At 35.7% G+C, this 17,665-nt stretch overlaps 1 protein-coding gene across 2 annotated transcripts; it reads left to right on the forward strand.

The window, feature by feature from the left end:
• Positions 1-854: 854 nt before the first annotated feature.
• LOC108323060 (uncharacterized) lies at positions 855-17,135 on the forward strand. Of its 2 annotated transcripts, XM_017555389.2 has the most exons (16): positions 855-1,000; positions 1,245-1,304; positions 1,414-1,533; positions 1,616-1,676; positions 2,699-4,205; positions 4,317-4,348; positions 4,937-5,069; positions 6,322-6,419; positions 7,219-7,263; positions 7,950-8,055; positions 8,337-8,463; positions 9,554-9,669; positions 15,569-15,645; positions 15,943-16,077; positions 16,369-16,437; positions 16,637-17,135. In XM_017555389.2, the coding sequence occupies exons 3-16, from the start codon at positions 1,421-1,423 to the stop codon at positions 16,907-16,909; spliced, it is 2,892 nt and encodes a 963-aa protein (XP_017410878.1). In that variant the 5' UTR covers positions 855-1,000; positions 1,245-1,304; positions 1,414-1,420; the 3' UTR covers positions 16,910-17,135. The 2 variants fall into 2 exon arrangements, with proteins under 2 accessions (XP_017410878.1, XP_017410879.1); XM_017555390.2 differs by lacking the exon at positions 855-1,000 and having other exon boundaries at positions 1,080-1,304.
• Positions 17,136-17,665: the final 530 nt, after the last annotated feature.

Consider the following 17,665-nt stretch of genomic DNA (forward strand, 5'->3'; position numbering starts at 1 on the left):
ATATTCAGATCGAGAATTTTATTCATTAAGTCTAATATACAATTTAATTTATTATGAGATTAATAAATTATATTATAGGAGTTTATAATTCTGTAGTTAAGCAACAATAAGATTTCCCATAAAATCAACTTGTCAATATTATAATAAGGGTAAATTGCATCTTAGTTTTATTTTTTACATTGTAATTAGTTAAATTAAATTACTTCTTAATGATATCTTTAAGAAATATATTACATTTAAGGTTCAATTTGATAAAAAGATATGTATAATTGAAAACTATATTAAAACTTTTGATTTTTCTAAAATTCGAAAATAAATTTTCAAGAAATAAAGAAAGCTAAAATCACAAAAAAATAAAAATAAAAATAAAATGAAAGAGGGATAAAAAACAATTTAGCTTATTACAAACCACCGAGTGAATAAGTTAGTAATTTCTTAACTAATATTCTTTCGTTATTAATTGCCAAAGATTGACTAGTAAATCTTCAAACTTATTTTCCAAAATCCTTGAACTAAAAAAATCAATCGAGTAATTTTTCAAGTATTAAAAGTATGATAGCCATTCTCTAAAATATTTAAAAAGGTTTTGAATTAGTTTCTAAATATGAATAAAATATAAACATAGGAACTAAACCAATAGCTATTTGATATTTCATGAGCTACTTATATTTTTTTCAAAGATTATTTAAGAAAAACGACAAGTTTTTTAATCTAACTGACAAGTTGGATTCTCTGACAGTGTCTTGTCATGAAAATTTTTTGAAGAAGTAAAATCTCTGAAGTTATACATAGCTTTAGAAAGAAAAAAGAGAGTAGATAATGACGATTTCTATAAATAAGGGCTTTCTTTTTTAAGGCTTTTACTTCTTTCTAAACTTTACAATTAAAGGTTGACTCTGTGAGGCTGAGACAACGAGATTCTGAACTTCGTTCACTTTCTGTATTCAACTTTGTGGCCGTGAAAAGCTCTCGTTGTCCGCGCCATTGCTAAACTACCCAGGTCCCATCTCTGCTATCTACGTCACATTCACTACTCACCACTCATTTCCTCATACAAATAAATAATTCACTTTTTTCAATGAAGACTTGAAAAAACAATAAAAATTCAGCATTTAAAAAAAAAAATGAAATTGCATTTCTCCAAGTTCCAAACTTTCGGTTTGATTCAGCTGTAATCTTTACTGTCACCGACTGGTATCACGTGGGTTATTTTTCTTTTTCCTTTTTGTGTATTTTTTTTTCAGATAGTTGTTGGTGATGGCTTTAGATGTGAGGTTAAGGAGATAAGAAGAAAAGGAATAGTGGTACGTCATGTTGTACTGCTATAGTTAATTTACTGATATGCATCCTTCTGTTATTCAACGATGATTGAAAGTTGAGTGCAAGAATTGATTGTATGATTGTATTATGCAGAAATAAAATGGGAGCTGCTCTGTTGCCTGATGCAGCATTTGGAATATTTCCACGCTGTTCCATTGTTCCCAGACACCCTTTGATCTGTAGAATAACTTCTGCTAGGACAATTAGAAGGAGGTGGGCTTATATAACTAAACTGAGTTGTGTTATGTTTTTCTGTTTCTTTCCACTTTATGTTATTGTTAATTTCTTTTTGCAGAAATTATTTCTTTGCTGATCAGAGGATCTCCAAATCAGCACACATTGTTTTTTCACACTCGGTAAGGAGTTGTGTACATAGCTTAGTTGGTGTTTATAAAGGGAGAAGACTAACTAATAAGGTTATATAGTAAAGTATAAAGATGGGAAGTTTAGTAAAGTTATAGCCTTTTTTTGGAGTTGGCTAAATAAAGTCACTGACATTTCTCATAAAGATTGGGTTTCGCTTTTCAGCTGTATACTTGCTAGTTTTAGCAAACTCTTCGAACAGTGAAGTATTATTTGGTAGAATCCCAGAACAAAATTAAATATTTACCATGAAGTAGAAGTAATCGGTCAGAGTATTACCTAAGGCAATGCTGCTAAGTTATAAAAATAGCCAATATTTTGAATAGGAATTCTTTACTCGGAATTCACCTTTCCATCTTTCCGTGTTGCTTATGAACTTATCATTTGGCCTCGTTTCTCTTCAACATGCCTTTTGCAACTTTTCTTATGACAGTTCAAACCATTTTGCTTGAATCTACAACTTGACTAGCTTTACCAGGTTGATATATTGTCTGGTAAATTACATCTAACGTACAAGTTATTAAGAGTTGTCTACACCACTTACACATGGTTTAATATAACCATTTTTATTGCACGTGATTTTTCTATTACACTTACGCAGTTGAATCATACCTAGTGTCAAATGGTTAGAGCTTGGGGTAGAGTGGAGACGGGTAACAGAATAAGGTATTTTAAAAAGATGACTAGTGTCATTTCTCTGGAAAATGCAGAAAATGAATTCTTGGTGTAAGTAGTTTTAGTTTAGGAACAATTGGCTGCTTGAGTCATTGAGTGGTTAATCATTAACACTACTCTCTGTAAACTGTTAACTTTATCTTTAATTTGTTTTTCCTGAACTGGAATTTTTAAACAAGAAATGTATGTTTTGGAGGTTGGTCATTTTGAATAATAGGGTTCAATAAGGTGACCAAGTTTCACATATCTTTTAATGATACTGTAGTTAGTAGGTACAAATGACAACGGCTTATGTTTTGGTAATGGGAGAGTGACCTATATTTATTTATTTCTACAACAGAATGATTCAGATGACACATTGACAGACGTAGTTGTCGATCAGGACGATCTTTCAGTCAGAAGTGATGTTATAGGAATAGAAGATGAATTAGAGATAGCCAAAAAGGCTCTCTCAGAGGCGCAACACAGACAAGAGGTTATCGAGAAAGAGAGAGATCAATTACTCGAAGAACTTGCTCGTTCTGAGGCTAAAGATATGGAATACGTCAATACCATTTTACATGACAAGGAAGTAGCTATAGCAGAACTTGAGGCTGCGAAATCTCTTTTCCAGAAAAAGCTGGAGAGCTCAGTGGAAGAGAAGTTCACCTTGGAATCTAAGCTGGTCCTTGCCAAACAAGATGCTGTTGATCTTGCTGTGCAGGTTGAAAAATTAGCAGAGGTTGCTTTCCAGCAGGCAACTTCTCATATACTAGAAGATGCTCAACTCCGAATTTCATCTGCTGAAACCACAGCTGCTGAAGCAGCACTTCTGATTGAAAAACAGATTAAGGATGCAACTGAGGGAACAATATCATCCATTGTGGAAAAATCAAGACATGCTATAGAGAGGGCTTTAGTTGTGGCAGAGGAAGCAGGTGAACTTGCAAAGAGGTCCGTGGATACATTAATGGATGGTACGTCCCCATTTACTGAAATTGCAGACGTCCAGGCGGAAAATATCAAGTTACAAGGAATAATAAGTGATATAGAATCTCAGTTGATGGTTGCAAGAAATGAGGCTGATAAACTGAATTTAGAGTTAGAGAACACCCGACAGCAGTTACAGGCATTTGAGCAAAGAGCTAATGATGCAGAGAAATCCATGCTTGAATTTCAGGAGTCAAGCAGGAAAAACAGTCTCAAGAAGGAGGAAGAGATGAAGTCAATGTTGGACAAAGTGAAGAAAGATGTGGCAGAAAGAACCAAAGCTATTTCCAAGGCTTTTAAGGCTGACTTGAAGAACATCAAGGCTACTGTTGAGGCTGCCAAAGAAGTGGTTCATTGTAAAGATTATGCCTACCTAAGAAGATGTGAAGCACTGCAGAGATCATTAAAGGCATCGGAAGATGCTTTGAAGACGTGGAGACAGAGAGCTGAAATGGCTGAATCATTGCTGTTGAAGGGAAGGCTACAAGATGAAGGCGATGAAGATTCTATCTATGTTGTTAATGGGGGACGGATAGATCTTTTGACGGATGTTGATTCTCAAAAGTGGAAACTACTGAGTGATGGTCCTCGTAGAGAGATACCTCACTGGATGGCAAGGAGGATTAATGCTGTCTCTCCCAAATTTCCACCCAAAAAACTGGATGTTGCTGAAGCATTCACATCAAAATTCAGATCCTTGGAGTTGCCTACAGCTGATGAAGTATGGTCCATTGCTCGAGAAAAGCCAAAGGAAGGAGATGCTCTAGTTGAACATGTTTATGAAAGGGAAACGATTGAGAAGAAGAGGAAGGCATTGGAGCGTGCTCTTCAACGGAAGACTATACAATGGCAGAGAGCTCCTGAACAAACAAAACTAGGTGGTCTTAGTACATTTCTTGAAATTAAATATAAAAATTGCTTACAAAAAGATTTTTTTTGTTTTTGTGGTCCACTTATATCATTTAAATTTTAACATAACTTCAATGCAGAGCCAGGCACAGGAACAGGACGTGAGATTGTGGTCAGTACATTTACTTAATGACTTCACAGATTTTGCGTATTTGATGCCATAACATTTGTTGATTATAGTTATAAAATGTGTTTTTATAAAGAGTTTGCTGAATTTTGTTTTTACTATAATGCACTGTCTATATTCTAATAATGATATGATTAAAGATACAACAAGCAAAAGGGATCCCTAATTTCTAGCTATACAATCATTTCATATTTCCCTGTTTAAATAGAACCAATCATATCTTTAACAACATGTAACTCTTGCGGTTATTCCATTTTAAGTAAGCTTTCATCTAACTTACTTTTACATGATACTTTAACTTGTGTAAATTGAAAATATGTAGTATTATGCAGTACTTTTAGTGATTGTGCACTATGTGCTGATGGTCAATGATTTGACCAAAGTACCTTTCATTTTGTTCTATCGCATGCATTGTTTTATTTGTATGTTTCTATCTGATGTTGTTCATCAACTCTTGATATTTCATGTATTCTTCGTGTGCATTTTCCGTTGTATGTATTTACCTATTATAGTGGCAGGTAAAAGGGAAGGAAGTAAAAGAAATATTTTTGATGAATTTTCATTTTAACCAAGTTTCAAGGTTTTAACTGGGAGAGCTGGAGGAGGCGCTGGTATCTGGAATTAGCAGCTAAAACAGCTGATTTATCTCATTGTGGGGTGACAGCAGTGTGGCTGCCACCTCCAACAGAATCTGTTTCTCCTCAAGGTGTTACTTGATTTCTTTTGTATTATTTCATCAATATTGATATTTAGGATAGAAAATTCATATCTCAGTTCATGTTTTAGATTAGTCTATCTTCTTTAATAAAGAAACTAAAAAAAGAAGATATCAAAGTCTATGCTAGATCTATTATTGGGCAACTTGCATTGCCATGCTATATAGTCTTGGGAGTGAAATGGTTTGTTGAAACTTATAAGCCAGCTTAGTTGTGGTTACCTCTAGGCTTCATTGTCTTTGAAAACCTACCTATGGAGGGATTGACCAGAAAGCTAAGGCCTTGTTCACTTGAGTGGATTTGAGGGAGAGTAATTGAGGGGATTTGAGAGGATTTGAAAATAAATTTTGTTGTTGTTTATTTGAGTCAATTTGGAGGTAAGTGAGAATGAATTTGGAAGTAAAGTTTGTGAGAATTAGTGTAGGATTTGATTGACGTGACAGATTAAAAAAATTTACTTCCAAATCCAATCTCATTTACCTCCAAATTCACTCAAATAATCAACAAAAAAATTTATTTTCAAATCTCTCAAATTCCCTCAATTACTCTCCCTCAAATCCACTCAAGTGAACAAGGCCTAAGTGCAGCGTCATAGTTGAAGCCACCAAAACACTGGCTCTTAGCAGGTTGACATCTCACATCAGCTTCAAATAAAAGTTAAGTAGTGCTTGGTTTCGAAAATAGGCTATGGGTAGTCCTCATTTTATAAACTAGTTTTGTTGGGATGTGTTTGACCTTAAGTGCAAATTCCAAGACTCTGTGAGACTTGGAAAAGGCATCTTGTGATCATAGTAGAATATCATATTTCATTTTTTCCATTTTTTATTGGGTTGTAGATCTAATTATACAGGGCCAAACAATCTGCATAATATGATTGCGTGGTCATAAGCATTCAGTTTGTGTATTTATTTTATGTCCTGATTAATTTATGCTACTGCTGATGGTGTTACAGTCATCTGCTGTTACTTTACCTTACGTGTATTTACTACAAATATATAACTCTATCAAGTATAAGACTAAATTTTCTTCCACATTGAATGGTTGTTTTCAACTGAACCAAATACAACATTTTAACTTTATTGGTATAAAAAATGTCAAACTTTTTTTCATAAACAAACGAGTAAGTTCTTTCCCCAAAAATCCGTTCTATTTATTTTTAATGTTATTCTAGTCCATATTGTGCAATAATATGATCAATCCGTGACAGATAATGCATTCATAAACCGTATAAACTATATGCAGGTTATATGCCTTCTGATCTTTACAACTTGAATTCATCCTATGGTTCTGTGGAAGAGCTTAAATACTGTATAGACGAAATGCATTCTCAAGATCTGCTGGTAAGTGGTGCTGCTAATTTTGAACCATCGAATAGCAGAAGACGTATCCTAGGCAACTAATATCTTCAGATACTTTTGGGTTTTAGGTGTCCAAATGTGACAACTTCAAGTCGGGCCCCCTCCCCAAATTTGAATCAAATTTACATTTCTTTTAGGGGCTAAATTATTCAGTTTAAATCACAAAAAAGGAAACTAATCTTTTATTGGAATTAATTAGTTTTTTTTTTTTAATTTTAAATGCACATTTGGATTAAAGTTGTCAAACTTAATTTTGTAGTATTCATTTTGCAAAGTAAACCTTGGTCTTGCTTTTATAGAACTGAGTTTTCATGCAAAATATGAGTGTTTGGCCATACTTTTGAGGGTAACCAAACATGTAAAAAAATTGAGTTTATTCTCCAAACTGATTATACAGCCATCCTTAACAGAATCCAACCACTTAACTCTAAGTGGTAGCGAGAATATTAAGTCATTTTATTTGAGATCACAGTTAAGTTTTTAGGATAATCTGTGTGAGAATGATAGCAAATTATGGTTGTTTTAAATGACATATCCTTTTTTTATGAGACTGAAGGAAACAATTAAGTGCCTTTTTGATGGTAACAAGAGAAATGCAAACATAAATCAGTGATTGCTGAATGTGTAAGGAAATATTTTGATGATTTTTCTTGAGTTTCATTTCAACTTGTGAGTGTTTTCACTGTTTCTCAAATGAATTTATATAGTTAAAGTGTTTCTATTGTAGTAATGATTATATTTCATATTTATAATTTTTTAAAGGTTTTTCCTTTGTAAATAGGCCTTTGGAGATGTTGTACTTAACCATCGATGTGCACAAAAACAGGTAAATTATTGTTTAGCCTGAGTTCTTTTTATATTTGCTGAGAAAGGATATCACACATAGTTTGGGCCACTGATTAAAAGTTTAAAATTTTAAGATATTGTGGTTATTTGAAGTGTTTAAGAGTAGAGTTTCTGGTCTAAAACATTACCTTCATTTTCTTAGGTCAGTGTTTTTTTTGGTCATTTTTCTGATACTGTAAGCCCCACAATATAATATGGTCAACTGATCTTCCCCTGCCTCCTCGATTGTTGGTAGAGAAATTATTTTTCAGGACAGGTGATATGTGAGTTGAGTGTTCGTGATTTAAGTTCAAGTCACTCTTATGTAAGGTGTGAGAGATGCTACTTGATCTAGCCATGCAACCCAACTCTATGCATTGACTAAAAATTTTATTCACAATTTGACAACTAATAAACCAATGTTTTCACTAAAGGCAAGAAAATTCTATGAAAGCACTTGTCTTTGAATTCACTTTGATCTAAATGTGCAGAAAATTGTGAATTGTGGGTTGTCTTAGTCTGGACATGCAAGGTTGCCTATCATTGTTTTGATCTTTGACTCAGTATTATGTAATTTTTATATCCAACACTAGCATATGAAACTTGGGGCAATCTTTTTAAAGGCACAGTTCATAATGATGACCATCAGGTGGCTTTATATAGATCAACAACTTTTATTTGTTTCAGAGTCCAAATGGTGTTTGGAACATTTTTGGTGGCAAGCTTTCATGGGGACCTGAAGCAATTGTATGTGATGATCCAAATTTTGAGGGGCGTGGAAATCCTTCGAGTGGTATATTTATACATCCTAGAAGAATCTAATGAAACCATTTTTTTGTAATTAATCTGAGTGTTTGCCACTTTCAAATCAAGATTGACAAGGTCCTAAAAAGAGTGCACTGTACTTGTGTCTTATTGAGGTGAAAGTCTAAAATATGGCAAGTCTTCCTCAATAAGACTGCACAAAACTTTACTAGATACTTCCACAATATAAGACAGCATAATACTTTACCAGTTACTATATCGATGATTGGGAGGTTTTACTTATCTAGACCTTTCTAATGCTATATGTAGGTGATATCTTCCATGCTGCACCCAATATTGACCATTCTCAGGACTTTGTAAGGAAAGATATCAAGGGTTGGCTGAACTGGCTTCGCAATGATATAGGTTTTGATGGATGGCGTCTTGACTTTGTTAGGTATTTTTTTGTCTGCTGAAGCATACTAAAGGTTTATGACAAATTCTTTACTAATTAAGTGTGTAGGTTTTACTGAAAAAAATGTGTTATCCTCATTATTGATGTTTCTTTTTAATCAAGGAATAAGCAACGAACTTCAGCATGCATGGAAATTAAATTAAAATGGACCCCTAATTTCTAGCATTACAAGTTTCTATATTTACAGTAATCTAATCATATATCATTAACAAAGTCCTACTAAATTGCTCTTTTATCAGTTTGTATTATCAGTAATTGACCACAAAATTTAGAAGAAATTCCTAAGTAAATGCTAACAATCACACAATTGGCATAACCTTCACCAGTCTTGTGACGTGTGACAAGTCCATTTTTGTGTATATTGATTGATGAAAGACAGTTTTGATTTGCTTCTATATTGCAGTTAATAAGGCTCAAGTCCTCTGTAGTCACTACTGCAATGTATTGGGAGAGCCAAGAAATAAACCGAGTGGCCTAGAATTCAATCCATTCCGCTCTTACCTAATTTTTTGTCAACACATTAAAGTAGCCTTTAGTTTCAGTATATAAGGTCAATCACATTTCAAGTTCAATGGATGATCTATCATGTTGAATTGGTGTGGTAGAGTTTTAAAAACCATTCTTTGGTCCTTGCTTAATAGCTTAAGCTTTGAGGTCAAATGTTTCTTTGGCAAAAACTAGCCATTGGAAAAGGCTAAAATAGAGTTTGTAATAGTTGTCAGCAGCATGCTTTTTCATAGTGTAAAAGAAGACTCATTTCTAAGAAGTATTCAAGAACATTATCATAATTTTAGTTTGCTTACTGAAAATAGTGTAGTTAAAGAATAAAATTGTCAATAGGAGTCTCACGTTCATATCTCATATCAATGGTCGTACAAGTGAATAAGAAGATACTTATTGAAGTATGTTCAAAGGAGCCTGACATCTGAAATCTTTCTGTAGTTTATCTTTACTATTTTGGTATACATCTTTAGCTTTTATCACATGGAACTTGAGAAGATGATCTGGTTCTTTTTGTTTCTTAACCAGCTTATTCTCATGTAAAATTTAACTTTTCATATTCTGTCGGCAGAGGCTTCTCTGGCACATACGTAAAAGAATATATTGAAGCATCAAATCCCGTATTTGCTATTGGAGAATATTGGGACAGCTTGGGCTATGAACACGGAAGTTTGTGCTACAACCAAGGTTATATTGTTCACTGCTTGCAGACTCATTTGATATTAGTCTATCCTTATTAAAGTTGAGTTCGGATTGTGTTTGTTGAAATTGTTAGGTTTCAATTTAGGGGAGGAAGAGAGATAAAAGAGAATGAAACACTGAATTGATGTTAATGGAGATGTGTTACAATGTATTGACTAGTTGATATGCTCATAAAACCTAAAGTACTAACTGTTATTTATACTACTAGTAGTAAAATTAACAAATTAGTGAAACCAAACATGATAAGATAAGGAGATATAGCAACTAATCTTAAGAGATAATAAGGAAATAGGGAAACTGATCCTAAAATATAATCCAAATATATGATACTTCTTGGATATTTCCATATATTCTAGTAGTGTGATAAAATCATATTTTATATATACTTTTTTGTTTCTGACAAGGACCAAAGGGACAAGAAGACAGGTTTTAAATCCAAAAAGACCATGTAAGAGCAGTCCTGTAGGTCATAAGAGCGACCTTTGTTCCAAGAACCAATTACCCATCATGAGGAGATATGTGCTCAGTTCACATTGGCCGTAGGAAGTGTTAAATTTGGAGAGAGAAAATATAGAGATAGAAGTATTATTCTATTGTGTTCACTTTCTATTACACCAAATGTCCTATATAAGGAGCAAGTAGACCAGCACACAACAGTAAAGTCTTACAGTACAATTATACAATACAATATATTTCAACACTCCCCCTCAAGCTGGAGCATATAGATCATGTGCACCAAGCTTGGAACATATAAATTGAATCCTAGGTCCCCTTAGAGATTTGGTCATAATGTCTCCGAGTTGTTCATTAGAATTGACAAACTTCGTAACAAGTTCCTTAGTCAACAACTTCTCTCTAATAAAATGACAATCAATTTCTATATGTTTTGTTCTCTCATGAAACACTGGATTGGAGGCAATATGAAGGGCTGCTTGGTTGTCACAGTACAGTTTCAACGACTCATTTCCACAAAATTTCAACTCTTGGAGAAATTGCTTGATCCACACAAGTTCGCATGTAGTCAAAGACATAGATCGGTATTCAGCTTCAGCACTAGATCTAGCAACAACACTTTGTTTCTTACTTTTCCAAGATATAAGGTTCCCTCCAAGTAGAACACAATATCCTGTAGTAGATCTTCTATCAATTGGAGAACCAGCCCAATCTGCATCACAATATCCTTCAATCTGAGTGCTTCCCTTGTCCTCATACAACAATCCCTGTCCTGGATTTCCTTTTATGTATCTGAGAATTCGAATTACTGCATTGCAATGGTCAACATGTGGATTCTGCATGAATTGACTCACAACTCCCACTGGATAAGAAAGATCAGGTCTTGTTATTGTAAGATATATGAGTTTTCCAACCAGCCTTCTATATCTCTCTGGATCTGAGAAAGGTTCACCTTGATCTCTCATTAGTTTTTGATTTGAGTCCATAGGACTATCAATAGGCTTGCAATTTGTCAAACCTGTTTCCTCTAAAATATCAAGAGCATATTTCCTTTGTGAAATGATGACACCTTCTTTTGACTGTGCCACTTCAATACCAAGGAAGTATTTTAGACGACCCAGATCTTTAGTCTGAAAGTGGTTGAACAAATGATTCTTTAATTGAGTAATTTTAGTGTTGTCATTCCCTGTAATAACAATATCATCAACATACACCATGAGATAAACACATTTGTCAGGAGAAAAATGACCATAAAACACTGAGTGATCCGCCTCACATCGTTTCAACCCAAAATTTTGCACAACCCGACTAAATTTACCAAACCAAGCACGAGGTGATTGTTTCAAGCCATAGAGGGAACGACGTAATTTACAAACTAACCCAGACTCCCCCTGAGCAACAAACCCAGGAGGTTGCTCCATGTATATCTCCTCTTCCAGATCACCATGAAGAAAGGCATTTTTAATGTCCAACTGATAAAGTGGCCAATGACGAATGGCAGCCATAGCAAGTAAAATACGAACGGTACTGGTTTTAGCCACAGGAGAAAAGGTATCACAATAATCAATGCCATAAACTTGAGTATATCCCTTAGCTACTAGACGAGCTTTTAGACGATCAATTTCACCAGTAGGACCAACCTTAATAGCATAAACCCATCGGCAGCCAACAGGCTTCTTACCAGGGGGAAGAGGAACAAGGTCCCAAGTACCATTGTGGTCAAGTGCTTGCATTTCATCAATCATGGCTTGACTCCATCCAGGATGATCAAGTGCCTCATAAATATTATTAGGAGTCTTAATGGAGGATAAGGAGGAAACAAAAGAGAAATAGGTAGAAGACAAACGATGATAACTCAAAAAATTATAAACAGGATATGGATTACGAGTAGAACGAATACCTTTCCGAAGGGCAATGGGCAAATCATCGTCTGAGTTAGGAGAAGACGAGGAGGATGAAGGATCCATGGTCTGGTGAGCTGATGGAGGAGGAGATGAGTCTAGAGGATCTTTATTGTTTTGAGCTTGAGATTGTCTCCGACGCTGATATGTGAGAATAGGTGGAGGAACAACGTCATTCACATTTTGAGTTGGAGGTGTAGATGCAGGAATAACCAAGGGATCACACGATGGTAGAGAAAACATTTGTTGAACAGATGAACGATCCTCCACAGAGGATGAGAAAAACGGTGTATCCTCAAAGAATGTGACATCAGCCGACATATAATATCTCTTGTTGGAGGGAGAATAACATTTATATCCTTTCTGAAGACGAGAATATCCCAAGAAGACACACTTAATAGCCTTGGCGGATAGCTTATCAAGACCTGGAGAAACATTATGGACAAAACATGTACACCCAAATACACGTGGGGGGTATGATATAAGGCGTCATTTGGAAAAATGACAGAATGAGGAACTTTATTCTCAAGAGAGGAAGAAGGCATCCTATTGATTTGAAAACAGGCAGTAAGGACTGCATCTCCCCAGTGATGTACAGGAATATTAATATTCAACATCAAGGAGCGTGCAGTTTCAATGAGATGTCTATTCTTCCTCTCTGCAACACCATTCTGTTGTGGAGTGTGAGGACATGTTGACTGATGTAAAATTCCTTGGGAAGATAAGAATGAAGAAAACGCTGACGAAAAATATTCCTTAGCATTATCACTACGAAGGATTTTAATTGTCTTCCCAAATTGGTTCTTGATTTCATTAGTAAAGGACACAAATATGGACAAAAGTTCAGATCTCTCTTTCATTAAATAAACCCAAGTACATCAAGAGAATTCATCAATGAAAGTGACAAAATAGTTAAAACCAAAAGAAGTAACACGACTTGGTCCCCAAATATCAGAGTGAATAGTTGAGAAAGGAGAATTACATAATGTCTCAGACTTTTTAGGATGAGAAGATCTAACATGTTTTCCTAATTGACACGACTCACAATCTAAGACTTGAATGTTCTTGAGACTTGGAACCATCATCTTCAACTTGAATAAACTTGGATGGCCCAACCGATCATGCAAAAGTTTTGGGGATGAAGTGGTAAAACAGGAAGCTGGAGAGCTATGTTTCAAAAAATAAAGTCCTCGAGACTCATGTCCTTCTCCAATCAGGCGACTCGTACCATGTTCCTGTATAACAAAGGAATTAGCAGTAAAGGTTACAGAACAATTTAAGGAGCGAGTCAATTGGCTCAAAGAGATTAAATTGTAGGGGCAATGAGGAATATACAAAACGAAATTTAAATTTAGTGAAGGAGATAAGGAAACTCTGCCAATGCCCTGCGATGCAACTTTGGATCCATTGGCAATAGTAATAAAATGAGGGATTTTCTGAGAAGACATGGAAGAAAATGAAGAAATAGTACCAGAGATATGGTCAGAGGCACCTGAGTCAAGGATCCATGGATTGTGACCTTCCACAGATTGAGACATACCGGCAGTTGACGCACTGGACATGGAAGAGGATTGGTCAGGATTAGAAGATTTTCCAGATTTATACTTCAAAAATTCTTGATATTCTTCATTCGAAATTTTGGGTTCATCAGATTTCAAAACATGAACACCCTTGTCTGGATATCCATGTAAGGCATAACATTTCTCTCGAGTATGGCCTATCCTCTTACAATATGTGCACTGAGGAGGCATACCACGGCCACCACGTCCTCCTCGGTTGCCTCTGCCTCCTCCTCTTCCTTGTGGTGCTACCATGGCTGATGTTTCAATACCACCAATTGAACTTTCATCTTTAACTAATGAAGGTATCCGAAGAAGTCGAGTAACTAAGCTGTCCATTGATGGAACTTGATCACCAGCCAACATTTGATCACGAACATGACCAAAATCTGAATGTAAACCTCTTAAAATTAAGACCATGTAAAACTTATCAAGCTTCTTGTTTAGGCCTTCTAAAGAATCAGCCACAAAGAAATTCTTCAATTCTTCTACAGCAGCACGGGCCGTTCCTATGTAAGTAACCATATCATGATTGTTCTGTTTGAGAGAAGTCACTCTTTGAGTTGCATCAAAGAGGCGTTGTACATCGTTAGCAAAGATATCTTGAGCTTTTCTCCAAAAGGAGGAACACGTTTTGTAAGGTCTTAAAATTTCTAAGACTTCTGGTTCAACAGATTGCCATAGGACATCACATAGTTGGAAATCAAGTTTCTGCCATTGAGATTTTTCTTCTTCAGGAACAGTGGAAACATCTTGTTCAAGATGGTCATGGTGTCCTTGACCAAGAAACCATAACTCCAGAAGAAGACCAAGATAGATAGTTTTTCCAACTGAGTTTTGCAAAAGTAATGGTTGGAGTGGCAGAGAGAGACGGTGTTCCAAGACCAGCCATCGTAAAACCAAACCAGAAAAAGAGGAAAACACCTTAACGGAGCAAAGATTGTGGGAAGAAACCCTAAACGGAGCAAACCTCAACGGAACAGAAAATCAGTGACCAAAATAGACTCAGGAGACGGAGGCGAACCGACCGGCGGTGGCGCGGTGAAGTTCCGACACGGGAGAGGCGGCGCGTGAAGCCCACGCGCCCGAGAGAGACCGCACAGAATCGGCGCGTGACGGCGCGTCAAGAAGAATATGCGGCGGCGACCACCGGGGATGGGTCGCGCTCTTCGAGGCGCACCGAACCCCTAACTTCGCCGGAGAAAAGGCTGCGACGGCGGCGGCGGACGGCGGCGACGGCGGCGGCGGACGGAGGAGACGGCGGTGGACGGAGCGGCGACGGAAGCGGAAGCAACAGCAGTGGGTGGCTGCAAACCCTAACCTGTTCTGATACAATGTTAAATTTGGAGAGAGAAAATATAGAGATAGAAGTATTATTCTATTGTGTTCACTTTCTATTACACCAATATAAAGGAGCAAGTAGACCAGCACACAACAGTAAAGTCTTACAGTACAATTATACAATACAATATATTTCAACAGGAAGCAACATAAAAAAGGAATGAAAACAAGAATTCAACTGGCAGGTTGTAACTGGAAGTTATACAAATTGAAATCAGTAAATTTCAGTTCTGCTACTGTGAACATTGTTTGACGTTCTATAAGTAAATATATGATATATCATAGGAATGAAACAGTTTGAGCATTCATTTGCAAGAAGAATCGAACTTAAACTACACTGCATGTGACAGTTTGTAAGCGATAATATGGATTTACAACTATGCATTTGTCATCAACTTATTTCCCAGCTATGAAGACATAAATTTTTTTGTATGTTACTAATTTTTCTCGTTGAATATGGTGCCTTCAAGAAATTCTATGGTATCACCATTTGTGTTCATACCAAATATGTGATACTTTATGCTTATTTATTATCTGTTGGTCCTATTGCAATATTTGAAACATTTTTATAATATACGCTATTTTTATGTTATTGTCTTACAAGCTATTTATGGTGTTTATAATGATTAGATCCTCATCGGCAACGGATAGTGAATTGGATTAATGCAACTGGTGGTACTTCATCTGCATTTGATATAACGACAAAGGTATCCCTATCCACAATAATTAATGTTCATATTCTTTAAGTCCTGTTGTCTAGATGAGAAAGACTTATATCTCACATGGAGTTTTCAAACTCAAACTTTGTTATTACAATTAGCAGCATGGCTGTTATTTGACTGCTGTAGTTTTTTTTTTTTGTTTAGCAATTATCTTAGCCAAGTTTTGACTTCTTTTTGTCACTGGAGGAGGAAGGTGAATCATAAAAGAAAAAGTTTCAGGATATAACTTTGTATTATCTTGCTGCAAAATTGTTATTGTTTCTGTATGTAACCCTTTCCCAGGGGATACTTCATTCTGCTCTGCATAACGAATATTGGAGACTGATTGATCCTCAAGGGAAACCGACAGGAGTGATGGGATGGTGGCCTTCTCGTGCTGTTACATTCTTAGAGAACCATGATACTGGGTCCACACAGGTTTCATCTCTCTCTCTCTCTCTCTCTGTGATGAAGTATGACACATAAAATTTTTGTAAGGAACCCAGAAACATGTTCTGAGTTTCCCAGGAGAGATGACAAAAAACAGTTGGAAAAGAATGTGTTGTCAGTGATTATTGAATTACAAAGGTTTTCTCTTTCCGTGATAGTTACTACTATGACATTGTTGCATTCATATCATATTACCGCCTTCTAAGCTCAATTACTACCTAATTAACCATGCTAGATAATGAGAAAAACGGATTTAATATTTCTTCTTTTTACTTTCAGGGTCACTGGCCATTCCCACGGGATAAACTCATGCAAGGATATGCATATATTTTGACTCATCCTGGAACTGTGAGTCCTTAATAAAATAGCATCCAATACTTTCATATACCTGTCATTGTTGACGATAGTTGAATAATGTTGTCTTGAAAAAGCATGAATGGTATTTGTGATCACTTAAATTTAGTTTCTTGTTGGAAAGGACTAAGGAATTCAAGTAATGTGTTTGCTTACACAAATCTGAGGCACCGTATTGTGTTTTTTTCTGCAGCCTGTAATATTTTATGATCATTTCTATGATTTCGGCATCCATGATGTGATAACCGAGTTGATTGAAGCTCGACGGCGAGGCGGCATCCATTGTCGGAGCTCTATCAAGATATACCATGCAAACAATGAAGGTTATGTTGCTCAGGTTGGTGAGGCATTAGTAATGAAGCTGGGACAGTTTGATTGGAATCCCTCCAAAGAGAACCAGTTGGAAGGGAGTTGGCAGAAATTTGTTGACAAAGGAGCAGACTACCAAGTGTGGTTGAGACAGTAGCTTAATGGCAATCTGTTTGTAGAAATTTCTCTTTTCTGTAATGGAAATTAAAAATAGCTTCAATAAAGCACACATCAATGAAGACAAAGAAGAATCTTTTGCATGTAATATATAGCCAACAAACAGGTAAGGTATTTCTTATCTGCTTCATATCAGCTTGAGTCAAATGCCATCATGTAAGAACAATATTTTTATCTGCATTTGAAGTTGCATTTGTTTACATATAGCTGCATGTGTATTCTATTCAACCAAGTGTTCTTACAAAGCGTCCTGCAATTTGTGAGTCCATGCATACTGAATGTAGTTACAACTTTGTAGGCATACATACCCGCAAAGAAATAGTGATGTTGAAGAATGGTTTACTCTAGATATAGCAAATATACGTATTTTTGAGAGTTTTTTTTACTAAAATTATACTGTTATTTTCTCAATGGAAAAGCCTCAAAAATGTCACAAATAAACTTAGTTTTATATCTAATATGATGTGCCAAATCCATAAGTTTGGTCATGCGTCGGTCCTCAACAGTATTGAGGCACCAACTTCCTATACTTTCATAATTTCGTCATGCCCTCTCATAGTGTGTGAACAGACCAAACTGCCTCTTTAAAATAAAATATTAAATTTTGTTTTACAATGTCGTGTCTCATCACTCTAAGTTTTGTTTTTCGCTTTTTTTTCTTCTTCTTTTTTTCTGTAACGTGTTTCAGGATTACTTAGGGGAAGACTTCATATTGAGTGGTATGTATACTTTCTGG

Source organism: Vigna angularis, chromosome 2 (genome assembly GCF_016808095.1).
Source record: "Vigna angularis cultivar LongXiaoDou No.4 chromosome 2, ASM1680809v1, whole genome shotgun sequence".
Lineage (NCBI taxonomy): Eukaryota > Viridiplantae > Streptophyta > Magnoliopsida > Fabales > Fabaceae > Vigna > Vigna angularis.

Excerpts from the sequence above, each read along its gene's own strand:
- LOC108323060 (XM_017555389.2), top strand. The coding sequence starts at position 1,421 with ATGGGAGCTGCTCTGTTGCCTGATGCAGCATTTGGAATATTTCCACGC. Across the intron at positions 1,534-1,615 it reads GCTAGGACAATTAGAAGGAG|AAATTATTTCTTTGCTGATC; the intron begins GTGGGCTTATAT and ends TTCTTTTTGCAG. Across the intron at positions 8,464-9,553 it reads TGGCGTCTTGACTTTGTTAG|AGGCTTCTCTGGCACATACG; the intron begins GTATTTTTTTGT and ends TTCTGTCGGCAG.